Source organism: Megascapheus bottae, chromosome 17, assembly GCF_031878675.1.
Source record: "Megascapheus bottae isolate mThoBot1 chromosome 17, mThoBot2.hap1, whole genome shotgun sequence".
NCBI classification, from domain to species: Eukaryota; Metazoa; Chordata; class Mammalia; order Rodentia; family Geomyidae; genus Megascapheus; species Megascapheus bottae.
In genome coordinates, this window is record NC_143525.1 from 45250927 (window position 1) to 45267352 (window position 16426).

The window sequence follows — 16426 nt, forward strand, 5'->3', positions numbered from 1 at the left end:
GGATATATGCTTTTCTCTGTCAGCCATAAGGCATTTTTGAGGTAGAGAAGTGAAAGGATCTTCTGAGACAAAGAAGAGAGGTACTTTTTCCAAAGATGCTTCTGCTCATCTGCCCACCTCTGCTGGATCAACAGTGGCATCCAGTGGCCAAAAATCTCAGCACAGATTTCTTTGTCTCCAGAAAGGTTCTACGGCGTTGGGTGAAGTGGCAATTCAGAACAAAACCATTTCTGGTGTCTATAACTAAAATTCCCCAAAGACATAGTACTTTGTAATACCAAGCGAAGAACTAAGGGCCATAAAGAAGAAATGGAGAAGGGCAGGTTAAGATTGGCTGTGGTATTTATATTTCCTGTGGTATTACTAAAAAGAATGAAAATACAGAAGGAGAATATATGTGTGGGTAGAATTCTAAACATTTTCATTGCTTCAGAATGATTTTTAATGAATATATAAGAAATATTTTTATTCTAAAATCAAAGCAATACTGAAACAAATATTTGTATGTTTATTTTAAGGATTTAGGAAGGAAAGAATAATAGAATTATCATAGCCAATTAAGTAATATACCTGAATTTAAGAAGTTTGGCTTTCAAGTGTGACTTTAAAAAATCAGATGGGTATATAGAGATTCCCTTCTTGAATACTTGTTTGTTAAACATGTCATTTGAAATATGATGTAAAAATCAATGTTAATAAATTTAATTTAAAAAATTAGATGGAACTTCAATTAAATTCAGCTGTTTTTCAGAGCTAATGAAACTAGCTCAGGTAGCTCAACCTGTAGCAAGCATATAAAAGCACAAATCATTTGTTTCAACTGCAGACTAAAACTGTTTATTTCTCTATTTGCAGAGTTCTAACAAGAAGACAAGAAGAATGGAACATGGAAGAGAGGAAAGAAGAAATCCTGTTTCTTCAGGGATATAACCCAAGCCAGAATGAATAGAGTTGAAGGACAGGAAAGTGGGGGTAGCTCTGTTAAAGGAAAGGGAACCTGAGGACAGAGTCAAAGCAGTTTCGATGCATTTATGAAAACAGAACAATGAAACTTGTTGAAACAAGGGGACAGTGAAATGGGTGACAGTGATATAGAAGAGATGTGAATGAAGACACATTGTATACATGCATGCCTGCATGGAAATGTTACAACTGAACTCCCCTTACAGAACTAATGTAGGATAACAAAAACAACAACAAAAAATGGGTGAATAAAACTGAAATACATTATATGTAGGTATAAAAATAAAATCACAATAAGATATTCTTTGTACAATTTATGCTAACAAAGATTTTAAAAAGAAAAATGAGAATAAACAGTAATTGTGTACTTTTATCTCTTTTGTGTGTGGAGGGAAGGAGGGAGGGAAGGGGCTAATGACCTGGCTTCCTTCTGGAACTCAGGGTGGTTTCAAACTCACAATCCTTCTGCTTTAGCTTCTTGGCTATGGGACTCCCAGGTGTGTAATTCCTTAGATCCTTGATTAGACCATACTCTATTTCCAGATCAAAGACATGAACACCAAAAAATATTTCTCACCAGGCGCAGTGGCTCACACCTCTAATCCTAGCTACTCAGGAGTCTGAGATCTGAGGATCATGGTTCAAAGTCATCCTGGGCACTAAAGACTGTGAGGGTCTTATCTTCAATTAATCACTAGAAAAGGGGAAGTGGTGCTGTGGCTCTAGGGGTAGGGCGGTGGCCTTGAGCTGAAGAGCTCTAGGACAGCACTCAGGCCTAGAGTTCAAGCCCCATGATGAAAGAAAAGAAAGAAAAGAAAAGAAAAGAAAAGAAAAGAAAAGAAAAAGGGGGGGGGAGGAAAGAAGGGAAGGAGGGAGGGAAGGAGGGAAAAGATTGATTTCTCTTAAGGTTCAAATCTATTCATGTTTTGCTCTGCATTTATAGCAAAAAAACAAAAAAAAAAAAAAAAAAACCATCCTATTAGTTGTCATGTTCATTACTTCCCTTAACTGTCTTGATAATCTTGTTTGGCTCAGGTATACATCGTATCAGCTCAAACTCACCTGTTTGGATGAGATGTAGGTAGCATGAACTGAAATTCCACCACACAGGTATTGTCCTTAAGCTGTCGGTGTTGTACGCTGTTAAGTTCATAGGCAATATAAGCTCTTCGAACATACACCTGATTAAAAAGTATTCTTAGTCAAACACCAAAACACACAACCAAGACAATGTCTAGATCAGGAAAAAGATGCTGTTGGTTAAAAATGAGAGAGAACCCAACGGGATACACTCATACACACCACACATACACATACACACATTTTATTTTAATAAGGTTGGAGTCTTTTTTTTTTTTTTTTTTTTTTTTTTTGCCAGTCCTGGGCTTGAGCTCAGGACCTGAGCACTGTCCTTGGACTTTCTCAAGGCTAGAGCTCTAGCACTTGAGCCTCAGCACCATTTCCGGCTTTTTTCTATGTATGTAGTACTGAGGAATCGAACCAGGGTCTTCATGCATGCTAGGCAAGCACTCTACCACTAGGCCAAACTCCCTGCCCAAGGTTGGAGCCTTTATATATATGAATATTATATAAATGTAAATGAGGGTAGGCTATCTCTGCTGGACACCACTAGGTACGTGGTAAACATTTCACACTAATGTAAACTCAAGAAGATTTTATCGTTAGTAAAGCAGGCATATAGTACCATAAGTGTTAACTCAGTAAACACGATCACTTCAATAGAAGATAAAAACAAGCATTGAGAAAAATGGGAGGTGCTGACCCTAGGCTACCTAAGGAGTAAAGACAGAAAACAACATGTTTTTTCTGTTGTTATTCCTGGTGATGTTGGTGTTTTGATTTTCTTTCCTGTTTTTTATTGGGGGTCGGGCTATGGGGAATGATGAAAGGGAAGAAGGGAGGATGAACAAATGCAATGATGCTATTCAATATACATTATGTGGAAAATGACCTATGTAACTTGCAGGCAGAGATGTGAGGAGAAAACCTGGAGAAAAAAGGAAGCAGTGACACGGTCCAAAAAAAGCAATGTACTCACTGGCTTATGAAATGGTAACCTGTCTACAGAACACCTTAATAATAACAATAAAATCAAATTTAAAAAAAGAAAGAAGATGGAAGCAATCACAGAACAATTCAACTCTTTTACTCTTGTATCTGTATGTTTTTATTCACCCTGTTGCCCCAAATCAATTTTGAATTTAGAATTCAAATTCTAAGCAAATGTAGTCAAGCATAATTTGACACATAGTATTTCAAACATGGCAACTTGACTCGAGATTTAGAGACAACACACTAAAAAAAAACATCAGTACATTCTTATGCTCTTCACATTCAACTTGCCATGCACATAAAATGGTACATGGATTCTGTCAGCACATGAGGTACCATGTCTCATTAAATGACATGAAAGCCTTAAGAAATTCCTAGATAATTCAAGTATTTGATATTTACTCAATAGGATAGTTTGTATTTTACTTATAGACTACAAATAAAAGCAACCCAATAGAACTCGACACAGACTATACCAATGTTCAGTTACACCAACAACACTTTCCCCCATTTTCAAAATGTATGTATTTTGGGCCCAGGAGCTAGTGGTAGAGTGTTCACCCAGCATGCACGAAGCCCTGGGTTCAATTCTTCAGTATCACAAGCACAGAGAAAGCCAGGAAGTGGTGCTGTGGCTCAAGAGTAGAGTGCTAGCCTTGAGGGAAAAAAAAAAAAAAGCACAAGGACCGTGCCCAGGCTCTGAGTTCAAGCCCCAGGACTGGCATAGCCATATGGCAATAGTCAGGGACTGAAAATTTTATGCTTAATGAGGTAATGTGATGCAATGAAACAGAAAAAGTCTCCAGATTCAGATCAACCCAAGTTCAAATATCAACTCTTCTACATAGCATCAGTGTGATATTCAGGCTAGTCACTTAACCTCTAATTGTCACATTTTCTTTTACTTAATGAAGTAACTGTAGGATTAAATGAAAAAAGAAAAAGAACCTAAACCACAATTCATCAAATACTATTTCTTTATTTTCTATGAGGCAATACTTTATAGGAGCTGCTGGACAATTCAAACTATACCTAAAATCCATTTTTAATTTGGCACAATCACAAAATGGCCAAGTTACATATCTGAATCAGCCACATACTTTTCACTTATTGTATAAAAGTAATTATAATTCATTACGAATGGGAGAAGTCAAATATCTGGAAAGTAAAAATTACTGAAAAATGCTGGCAGCTACTTCCCTGTGATTATAATCTAGAAGTTGGTAGGTGTAGGTGAAACATTTGAAGGAGGCACTTAATGAAACACTAACTGTATGGGAAAACTACCACTTATCGGAAGTAACTTTAAGCTCCCCTCCCCCCCAAAAAAACACTGTCATGATATGCTAACAGAAAAAAGGTACCAGCCAAAAGCCGAGGAGAAACTTGTGTCACGTGACACAAACACTCACCTCCAAAGCTGCCATCCGCACGACCTGGTTGCTGTGATAGAAGAAGTTTGGCAGAACATCAAAAATTGACGTTTCAGATAGGATGAGTTTCTGCAAAGTATAATGACAGGCTTAAACTATTACATCCAAAAAAGGGACAATTTCAATGAGCACTGTTTCGAAACATTTAGCTAAACCTAAGAATTATGTCTCTGAACGTCACCTGTCAGAATAAACTCTCTGTGCCTGCTTTCTCAGCTACAAAATAGAAAAATATCTTTTTTACAGTGCTTTTGTGAAGATTATATAAGTTATAAGCTTAAATTATTACAACTGTGTATTAAAATATACTAATTTTATGCCAGTAATTCTATGCCTTTCTGGCATACATTAGTACTTCACTTCCTAAATATTCAACTAGGACTTCCTGCCCACAGGGCATATCCTAAATTTGAACCCTACTGAAAACGCTGATTCCAACTAAGACAACAAATCATCTTTCCCAAAAGAAAATCAGAGATTCTGAAGATTCATATTGGTCAGGTTTCAACTGACATTTTTTTAAATTTAGTTTAGACCCTTCCAATTAGAAGTAAAATTAGCCAATGTTCTCTTAGAAAATTGGCTTTTTTATAATGCTTAAAAAGCATTAAAATAAAATTAAAATTAAATGATATTCAAATAGCTTTGTCTCCAGAAGAGTAACAATCATCCAATGTATGCATCCAAATTTCTGATGCAATATATGCATCAAATATCTGAAACCTAACAATGCTGCTACTTAATTCTGGTCTAGAATGCTTTCTATGTAAAATCACAAGAGGTAAAGACTTTAACAGGATGCTTCTATCAAGGCCCAGTTGTCTACAATTTTTAAGATAAGCTACAGTTAATAGTATTTGAGTGGGAAAAATACTCATAAGTATGTATCATTTTATAGTCTAGATATGAAATTCATTACATGGAAATCAAAATTAATTGATTGATGGCTTAATTGAACATGCTTATGGGAATAAAGGGAAATAAGAGTAGAATGTTAGAAAAAGGCTATAATATATACCTGCAGATTCTCAATGCAAAACTGATGTCCATACATGTCAATAGCTGATAGGAAGATAGACTCTACTTGGTTGTGGCGAAGCTCATATGATGGCAAATGGGAGGCAATAAGAACCTAGAGTGAGAGCAAAATAAGAGCCATAAGTTCCTAAGGGAGTGATTATTCTAGACTCCTATTAGGCAGCTCTGATACAGAAGCAATAAATATAAATCTGTAAGTGCAGGCATCAAAGATAAAACAGAGACCAAGTAAAACAACTTCTAGGTCCTGTAGCATAAAGTCAATGCCACCAAATACTGAATCTCAGTTGACTCTCACCATGATTTGCGTTGTGGGCAATTTCCCATAGGGGTTAGGGGAAGGGAGAGGAAACAGCTTCAATCAAGTTCCATCAGTGCATGTGATTTACCACTGCAAAGCTGCTAGTCCTGCAGACTGCATGACTAGCTGTTAATTGGGAATCAGGTCTGGCAGGGAGCAGCTGTGAGGAAGGTGGATGCATCATAGCTAGCCTTTTGCAACTCTGAAGTTAGAAGAAAGACTAAGAATAGCTGCTTTGGCAGCCCCAGTACTCCGTGCCAAGGAGATGTCATAAAGTAACACCAATGCATATAAAGGGCACAGCGAGTGAAAGCAGTGTCACAAACAAACAGGAACACCCTAGGACCTGAATATTCTCAGCAGGTCACTGAGAGGTTCAATAACTTTGAGCAGTTCAGTGACATGGATACAATTGTAGAGAAAGCAGAAGGTCACTGAACAGCTTCAAATGAGGCCTCCTTGTCAATGCCCATACACTGGGACACAAAGGGAGTACCAACTCTCTGCTTCCCTGCTGAAATCCTTTGGAATGGAAATGAAGACTACTGGGTGAAACTAACTGGACTTCTCTGGGGTTGTCCTGATTGCTAGTGCCTAAGATTCATTTCATTATCTTTCTGCTTTCTACGCTTGATTATTTCCTACACACTTACAAGTCCTCATCTGCTTCTAAGCTCCCTTTGGGAACAAAGAAATAGTGAGTTGATTACCTTCTCTCAGTTTACGTTCCTCTACCTGACCCTGGTTACTACCATAGGGCTATTAGGAACAACACGAGATCTCCCGCCGCCCCACACCCCCGCACCAGCTGAGGACTGAACTCAAGGCCTTGCATTTGCCAGGCAAGTATACCTCTTCTGAGCTAAATAAACCCCCAACCCCTAAGAACAGGATTTTACAATGAGAAAAATGTTCTGTCTTACAGTCCCAAAATTAACTGTCCTTTCTCTTTAAACACTTACCACATAAAAACATTGCTCTGCAGGCACTGTGACATTTTCATGATCTTCCTACTACATTCTGTCCACAAGGGCAAAAACTATGAAAACTCATCCCTCCTTCAAGATAGTCAAACACTGCCTTACCTGGCGTGCCCGAAGTGCCACTTTGGCATTAGTGGTCTTACTGAGTTGAGTTAGCTCTGTGAGAATATTCAGCAGCTCATCAGTGAGAGTAGGGTCCCGGCCACACAACTGATCCTAAGAGTGATTTGGGAGAAAAAAGAAAAAAAATGAAAACGTAGACATTTACATCAAAAAGGAACTCAGTAGACGGAACTTTAAAACAGAGAAAGGGCATAAAAACAAAAGTAAACAAAGCATAAGAAAATGCAACTTCCTTCTGTCAGCTCTCTCAATCATTCCGATTCAAATATTTTAATGTATTTCTTTATAAATTAACACTGTACTTTTAACATGCAGAAGAAATCATCAGAGACCTCTAAAAGGAGTCAGGGGGATTCTGAGTAAGAAATAACAAATGATGTTTTAGAGTTTCAAGAGGTTTTTAAATAATGTAGAAAATAAAGGCCATTCTCCCACTTTGGGAAAGAAAGTAGACGAGGCAAGGGGACCACCCTGGTGGTTTTAAGACCACAAACCATATGTTCAGCATCCTATGAGGATGGAAGAGTGAAACACAAGAACAAATCATTCATTCATAAATGCACACTAAAAATGCTTCTCATATTCTGGAAGTTCTGTATCCAAATCATATATCCAGTTCTTGTACCAAAAATCATTTCATGAATTTAAACATGGCAAATCCTTAGACTGGTGGAAAGTCTTACTATAGGATCCAAGGCCAGGGCTTATTCAGTACTGGTACTTACTTCAATTACAAAATGTTAAGGAAAATAATCCCTAGAATATTCTGAGAGAGTTCTACTGGAGTCCAATGGAATATTAGTTTATTCCCTAAATCCATATATTACCAAAATTAAAAATAAACTGAAAATAAATACATGCAGTTTTTAAAACAAATGTTTCTTCCCCCCCCCCCCCAGTCTAGGGGCTTGAACTCAGGGCCTAGACACTATCCTTGAGCTTTCATCATGGCCAGTGCTCTACCAGCTGAGTCACAATTGAACTCTGGGCTTTGTGCATACCCAGCCCCATGACTGTCCTTTTTTAATTTTGCAAAACTTATGGGTTCTTAATATACCACAAAATTGGGGCCGGGAGTTTGGCCTAGTGGTTAAAGTGCTTGCCTAGCATGCATGAAGACCCGGGTTCAATTCCTCGGTACCACATATAGAAAAAAAAAGCCAGAAGTGGTGCTGAGGCTCAAGTGGTAGAGCTCTAGCCTTGAGAAAGTCCAAGGACAGTGCTCAGGCCCTGAGCTCAAGCCCAAGACTGGCAAAAAAATAAATAAATAAATAAATAAAATAAAATAAACTGGCTTTAAAAAAAAAAAATTTATACCACAAAATGAAACATACATGATTAGGTGTTGTTCCTTTTTGTAATTTGAAATAATTGTTATAGTTTAATAAATCTTTCTTTTGCTCTTTCTACTAGGTCATGAAAGATGGTCCTCAAGATTAAAGCTAGAGCCAGGCGTGGCTCACGCCTGTAATCCTGGCTACTCAGGAGGCTGAGATCTGAGGATCAAGGTTCAAAGCCAGCCCAGGCACAAAAGGACCTGAGACTCTTATCTTCAATTAACCCCTAGAAAATGGGAAGCCGGGCTTGGCTCAAGGGTAGGGTGGTAGCCTTGAATTGAAGAGCTCAGGGACAATGCTCAGGCCAAGTTCAAGCCCCATGACCCCCGAAAATTAAAAATAAATAAAAAATGAAAGCTGGGCCTCTTGGACAGTAGGTAAACACTATTACCTACTACTCTACATCCAGCTTCACTGGTGTTTTATAATCTTCCCACCCCATTCCCTTTGATTACCAGCCCTTTTCTTAAAGAATCACTAATGCCTGCTTACCACCTCCATCTCAGAGATACCTTGTATATGCTTTATCACAGGAGTATAAATAAAAACATGGAACCTGACTTTTATAGTAGTCATGTATTTCCCCAAACATGTTCTAAAACACCCACTACATTCCATATTACAAGGTAAATACTTTTTATACCCATTCAGCTGGGAAGACAGTTTCTCCCTCTCTTTCTACCTCTTCCTCGCCCCTTCCCTCAAAAATGTTTTACATGGGCTGAGTGTTTGGCCTATTGGTAGAGTGCTTGCATAGCATGCACAAAGACCCAGGTTCAATCCCTCGGTACCACATACCTAGAAAAAAAGCCAGAAGTGGTGCTGAGGCTCAAGTGGTAGAGTTCCAGCCTTGAGAAAGTCCAAGACAGTGCTCAGGCCCTGAGCTCAAGCCCAGGACCGGCAAAAAAAACAACAAACAACAACAACAACAACAAAAAAAAAAACATTTTACAACATGAGAATCTCATTCCCCAATCCACTAACCAGAGGTCTGCTCCAACTACTCAAAGTCATAAAAACCACATTTTGTATTGAAAGAAGCACAAGTGTTGTTTTACTCCTCTAAATGAAGACAATAAAAGCTGCTATTAAGGATAAGCCCAGGCGTCTGTTGATCAAGCAATCACATACTGAAGAACTTGTACCACCCATGCAGGTATGACAGGAAAGAGGAGGGAGAAAAATGTAACCACATCTTGTCTTTTGCTGAGAACAATAAGCAAAATAGAATTTCAAGGGAATATATAAATCACCTGAGGTGGGGGGGGGTTGCAGAGACACATATAAAGATAGAAGAAAGAACGGTTAAGGAACAACACAGGTAAGAAAACTAAGTTTTTTCTACGCCAACGTCTCCTTTCCTAATGTTCCCAGTAGAGCAACATTAAAAAAAAAATTCCTTTCTCAGATACTTTTCTTCCATCAGAATGACCCACCAAGACATCTTAAAACATAGCACGTATGATAGGTGATAACTCAACTACTATGCAAATGCCAGCCTACAGTCCAGCATTACCAACAAAAGACAACATAATAAAATAACATTAGTTACCTTTACCTGCTCAACCTATATCAGGTTCGGTAACAGTTTTCTTTTGAAGGAAGTCTACTTTAACTTAAAGAAAAATAACCTTTCTTACCTACAGGCTGAATTCTAACTTAAAAAAAAAAAAAAAACACAAAACCGCTTTTTCATTCCACCTTCATGAGTCAATGAAGAAGTGTAGGGAAGAAGAAAGAGTATTTGTAAGAACAGTGAACTACGGAGATTAGGAAAAATGAAAGTGAGTAATTATTCATTTATGACTACAGGCTGACAATCTTCTTGGATTCCTTGTGATATAGTATTAAAACTAGACCTTTCTGGGATGTAAAAAATTGAAGACAGTATGAATAAACCGTTAATTCCATTAGTTTACCTTGACATAGATTCTTTCCATTTAAATATTATCCTTCCCGCTGTCATCATTAATACTTAGAAAAAGATTGGTAATAAAAATTATGTGTATCAAGGTGGTTACAAGCATATGTACATTGCTGCCCAGACAGCTATGAAAATGTTGCTACTTTTCATTTCTACCAAATAATCTAACTAAAGAGTTCCTTAATTATCTTTAAATGACCACTTTGTGAGCAGCAAGCTTTTCCTTATGAAGTTAAATTGAAGAACAAGAACTTTCAAGGCATAAACTTGCCACTAGTCTTTCAACTTTCTCAATATTCTTACATTTGTTGTTATCTAGACATAGGACTGAGGTCTTGAAAAACAAAACAACAACTAAAAAAGCAGCAATGTTCTTTAGAACCACTTGACATTGAACAGAAATGTTGACCAACAATGCAAAATCCCCTATCCCAGATATAGTCTGTTTCCTTAGACAGTTTTAGGCAATTAAACCTGCTCATATTGGGTAACAAGTTATATACGAAAATCTGCAAACCAAAGCAAACATTATTCACTGATAGTCAAGACTGGTACAACACAGTTATTTCTTGGTTTACATCTCATCCTAGATGGTTGCTAGGGAATCTTGTGGATTTGCAGGAACACAGCATGCTAAAGTAGTTAAAAAAAAAAAAAAAAAAAAAAAAAAAAAACAAGAAAAGAAGGAAGGAAGGAAGGAAGGAAGGAAAAAACACAGCCTAAATTACACAGCTGACAGAAAAGCCCCAATACAGTCCAACGTGACCTAAGCATTTAAGTGCCTTTGAAGAAATTAAAATGGAAGGAATATGATCTTACATACAATACTCAAACATGAACTACTACTCAACTAAATAAAGCTCTAAATGAACTAGAGTTTCTTCCAGTCATACCTACTTTTTTCCTTACATTCTAAAGATGTTATAAAACAGATTGATCAACAAATGAGATCTCTGTTCTCAAAACTTTTCTTCTTTAGTTACACAGTGGATAAATTATATGTGGTCACGATAAAAAGAAGGAAAGGCACTGATCAGCTTTTACTTACAAATTTGAAGAAATAAAAAGAGCTTTAGTGCATTTACTATTGGGCTTCCAAGCTTTGTTTTCTTTGGTGTACAATATTCCTCCAAATAGACAGAACTTGGTAAGATATTAACTTTCTACACAATACTTGACTTTCTAGATAGGATAAAAGATTAGAAGAAATTTGTTCCTGACAACTTCTGTTAACATCTAGAAGGGATGAAGGTACCTATTCCCTACAACACTCTTGATTTTCTTGACCCCCTCCTCTAAGTTCAAAGGCCCCAGAAGTCATCATCTAGCTCAGCAAAGCACAGCATCAACATTCCTACTTCCAGAAAGCAGAGATTGGAATGCTGGGCACATAATCATCAATCAGGAAGCCAAGGTAAGCAAAGAAAGGGAAACCAGCAGAGAACATAAGCTGGGGGAATTGAAATGCTACCACGTCTCAGTGACATCTGTAAAACACTATGAGATTTGCAGAAAGAATAATCCTAACAACAGAAATGATTCTTACCAGCTACTACCATTAATGGATATAAGGGGGAAGGGAACAGCCAGCCACTGTCAAACAAGAAAAGAGAAAGACAGACATGTTTGGCATTCAGTAATATTGGCTCAGAAAGGAACATCCTGTGAGATTTTCCCTGATCCATAAGTCACTGCTGGCTGGCTCTGAGTTCAGTTATGTCAATTAATTTCTTGGTTTCCAAATCTCTAAAATAAGGTAAAAATAAGTGATATCAGAAAAAAAATATAGCATGCAAAGCCAGATATCCTATCAGACCAAGTCACATTTTATGGCTGTTTTTTTTTTGGGGGGGGGGGGCGGGGATGTGAAGATGTTAAAATAATCCAGTTGCATGGTTTACAAATTTAGCCTCCTGGCTCCTCCTCTTCCTCTTAATTCTATCCATCCAAACCCAGATGTTCTGAAAGAGCTTTTTTCACCAAAGAGCTCACTCAGTCCATTGGAAAGAAAGTTTGGGTACTACCCATGCAAGTAAGAAGTAATCAGAATGACAAGGCTGGGGTGAAAAAAGAAAAGCAGCAAGTCAGGGTCCCATTGGCTTCTGCCTGTCCTGGCTGGCAAAAGCAGAAAGCAAAGCCTCAAACCAGTTCTCTGACAGGGCCCAACGCCTCTGCAGCACCCCCGTGTAATTACACACTTGAGTGACTGGACTCTGAAGAAAATTGAAGGCCTGAGCTCCGAACAGCTGCCATTTTCTCTCTCCATCACACCAGCGTGATTACTTGAGAAATGAACAGCCCTGGCTCAAAGCTACTCCAGAATTCTCAGAGGAAATATGGCTCCGTGTTCCAATAATGAGATTCTTAAGGCAAGCGTTACTTACAATCACTCCGCAAAAGGAGCGAGCCGAGCCCCTATATCTTACAAATTAGAATTTAAGAAACCCAGCGACAGTCCTGGACAATCATTACTCTTCTGCTGCTCCAAGGATTCTGGGCTTTGGTATATTTTTAGTGCTGAAAACTGTTAAGTTCTTAAAAAGGTAATCATAATAAGATGAAAAATTCACTATAATTAGCTTCTTATAAAGGCGAATTCCATCCTATTTTAGGTCCAAACTGATGGATTCTTCTACCCTCTTGTCATTACCCATTCTTGCTGGAATGTCTTAACTTTATCCAAGTAAGAATTAACAAGCCTTACATTAAAATTTGAAGGAAAAAAAAAAGTCAGAGATTTGTTCCCTCTTTTGGTTGAGAATAAATTAACAAATTGCCACATATTACATAATCTTTTTGCAGGAAGCTTTTACTTGATATATATTATAGATGTCTAATATGTGTTTTTTCCCTTTTTCATGTATCTTGCCACACCATCTGGCTACTTCAGGGTGAAGAAGGTAGTAAACTGTCCCTGTAATTAGATACTTTTTTTGTAATTATGTATTTTTTTAACTGGCTATCTAAAACATGTTGTCTTTTAGAGTTAATACTCTAGGCAAATGGTTGAGTGGCAACATTGTTAGCCTGAGGCATGAGGAAGATAGTTCCCTTGGCTTAGTAGTATGAAATTTAAAAAAAAAAATGGTAGCAGAGATTTGTGGGATTTTTCTTCTAAGAAAAATAATAGAATTAAAGTAACAAAAAGAAAGCCCACTCTTCAAAGGAAATTCGAAAATTAAAAAGGGTACTATAGTCTCATAAAAAGACAAGTATGTAGCAAGACAATCCCTCAGAACCACAGGTAAGAGACTCTAAATCCTACTGTTCTCAGACTCCTAGAATTAAATCAAGTAGAAATATCTAGGAATGAAGGTCCTGCAAATGAACTTCACAAATCTTAAGTCTGCAAAACTTCTACGCATAAGTCAAATGTACATTAGGCCTATAAACAACTTCCTGGTCTCATCCTTGATTCCCATTTTGTCTTCTGTCTCTTTCTCTCTCTCTCTCTCGTATGTGTGTCTGTGTTTTGTTTCAGGGTTTTTTTGTTGTTGTTGTTTTTCTTTTAACAATACTGAAATTGGACTAAGACCTCATGCTTGCTAGACAGGTACTGTTACATGGGAGCTACAATAGTCAGGTTGTTTTCCACTGTTTATTTTCAAAGTAGGACCTCCCTTTATGTCTGGGCTGGCCTGTGATCTTCCAACTTATAACCTCCCTATGTCACTGGGGTTGACAGGTACATATCACTGCTCCTAGCCCTTGTGATTCCCTTAAACTGGGAAATATAGTCTTGTGCCACCACATGTATACAATGGTTCAGATAGTCTTGCAAACTTATTTTTGCCAGGTTGACCTTGTTCTTAAATACCCAATCTGTTTCCCAAGGAGCTAGGATTATAGGCTTGAGCACTTAATTCTAATATTACTGGGTTATAGGGACAAAATAATATATTTCATACCAATATAATAATCAGAGCTTAAGATTTTCATGTAAGTAAAATTTTAAAAGACCAAAGAAGATGCAAAATACATCTGAATTTCTTTGGTGGAAGAGGACCAGTATTAAATTTATAACTTAAAAAAATTAACGAGATTTATTACTTATCCCTATAAAAAAAGAAAAGAAAAGAAAAGGCTCACTGGTTAGATGGCTTTTTTTAAGCTACTGTCATGCAGGGCACCGGTGGCTCATGCCTATAAGTTCCTAACTATAAGAGGATGAGATCAAGAATTCAAGATGCAAAGCCAGCCAGGGCTGCAAATTCTGTGAGACTCTTTTCTCCAATTACTTGGCAAAAGCCAGAAGTTCTGGTACACTTGAGCAAAAAAGCTAAAAAAATAGCACCCAGGCCTGAGTTCAAGACGCAATATTGGCACAAAAAAATAAAAAACACGGGGCCGGGAGTGTGGCCTAGTGGTAGAGTGCACGAAGACCCGGTTCGATTCCTCAGTACCACATACATAGACTGGTATGAGACTGGTAAAAAATTAAATAGAATAAAATAAAAACAACAAAATTGAAGCTACGGTTATGACAACAGCAGCAATGGGGAAGTGAAAGATCTTCTAAGTAAGGCCAAGAGGTTTAACTTCTTATAAATGTTGTATGCATAATTACCAGATAATAAACAGAGCAATTTATAAGTGGTGATTTTCTTCAGATTAAGTAGAAAGTTAGATGCAAGAAACTGATAATGGAAAGGAAAAAAAAAGGAATTCTACTCGCCTCATAATTTAAAGACACAGCAGATTTTCCTCTGATTGTGGCATGAGGGCTGGGGAGGACAGGCAATGGGACAACCTTTTAATAGCATTGATCATCCTTTGAGTTTTTGAAAACTGATACTCACAATAAGCATTGTAACCAGTAGATTCTTCTTGGTGACTTGAGCATGAGAGAAGATGTAATTTAGTACAGTGTTCATGTCACTTTTGTTCTCTTCCCGAAGAGCAAACACGCATTTGTCATAGTGACCTGCAAGCAGCAGAAAGAACTAGTCTTCACCCTGTATAAAGGCTTTTTTCTTTTCTTTTCTTTTTTCTTTTTTTTTTTTGTCGGTCATAGGGCTTGAATTCTGGCCCTGGGCACTGTCGCTGAGTTCTTCAGCTCAAGTCTACCGCCCTACCCCTTGAACTTTTCTGGTGGTTAATTGGAGATAATAAGGACTTTGGTGCCAGGGCTGACTCTGAACTGAGATCCTCATATCTCAGCCTCCTGAGGAGCTAGGATCACAGACATGAGCCACTGCACCCGGCTACTCACCATTTCTTAATGTCAATAATTTACCTGATAAGCACTGAGATTGGGTAATTTGTATTGAACTGGCAGTACAGGTTAGTGAGTAATCAGGTGGATCATGTAAGATCTAGACTCAAGGTCTATCCCTGTGGCTCATTTACTGTGTGGTCTTTAGCAAAACATTTGAATGTGGCATAAAGACTGGGGAGAGTAGATATGACCAATATTACCCTTACTCTAACCACTTTCATTTAAGTTGAAGGAATAATTTCCTTAAAAGAGAGAACTATGCTGCTTCAAAACAAATACCAAAAACAATAAACTTGATCTTTAAAGTTTCAGCTTAAGATTCTCGTTCAATGTTTGGCACATGAAAATGCTTCACTCTACTAGGAAACAAAACCACACCAAACTTATCAATACCTGCAAGAAATGTGACTGCTACCTCAGGAATCAACGCTTTCCCCTATAATCCCATGAAACAGCTAACCAATTTCTAGAAACTCCAAATACAAACCAAGGTATAGACCAAGGAGAACCTTGCATTAAGTCAAAAGGTCTCTAGAGAAACCAGAGCTGTGTTATTTGCACTTGCCCCTTCCGTAAGGGATAGGTTAGTTCTAGGTGGGAAAGCTGTGTTCTGCAACTCAAATGTAAGCTTCCAGTGTATTGCAGATGTGTAACATTTACTTCTTCAGAAAACAGCTTAGCTCAGAATTGTCTGAGTAAAAAAGTCAGTGTTTAAATATTCATGAGTCAGCAATTTATGAAATCATAAAAATACTAAACCATTAACACACCTCAGTTGAGATTCCATATGAAGTTACAAAGCAGAACAGTGATTCTCGAACTGTATTACCATGGTTTTCTAGAAAGCTAGCATTTGACTAGCATTTTAGTTTATCTGTTTTAATTAGGGAATGGGCCGGGAATTTGGCCTAGCAATAGGGAGCTTACCTAGCACACATGAACCCCTGGTTCAATTTCTTGTTATCACATACAAAGAAAAAGTGGTGCTGTGGCTCAAATAGCAGAGTACTAGCCTTGAGAAAGCTCAAGAATA

General features: G+C 37.7%; 1 protein-coding gene across 4 annotated transcripts in view; it reads right to left on the bottom strand.

Annotated features, from left to right (window-relative positions):
* Positions 1-16426, bottom strand: part of Acaca (acetyl-CoA carboxylase alpha) — a 251719-nt gene that overhangs the window by 129509 nt on the left and 105784 nt on the right. For all 4 annotated transcript variants that reach the window (XM_090351204.1, XM_090351203.1, XM_090351206.1 and 1 more), the window contains 5 exons: positions 14975-15099; positions 6894-7007; positions 5488-5601; positions 4449-4538; positions 2026-2144 (listed from right to left, as the gene is read on the bottom strand). In XM_090351204.1, coding sequence (XP_090207330.1) covers positions 2026-2144; positions 4449-4538; positions 5488-5601; positions 6894-7007; positions 14975-15099 — 562 coding nt within the window. The remainder of the gene's footprint in view (positions 1-2025; positions 2145-4448; positions 4539-5487; positions 5602-6893; positions 7008-14974; positions 15100-16426) is intronic.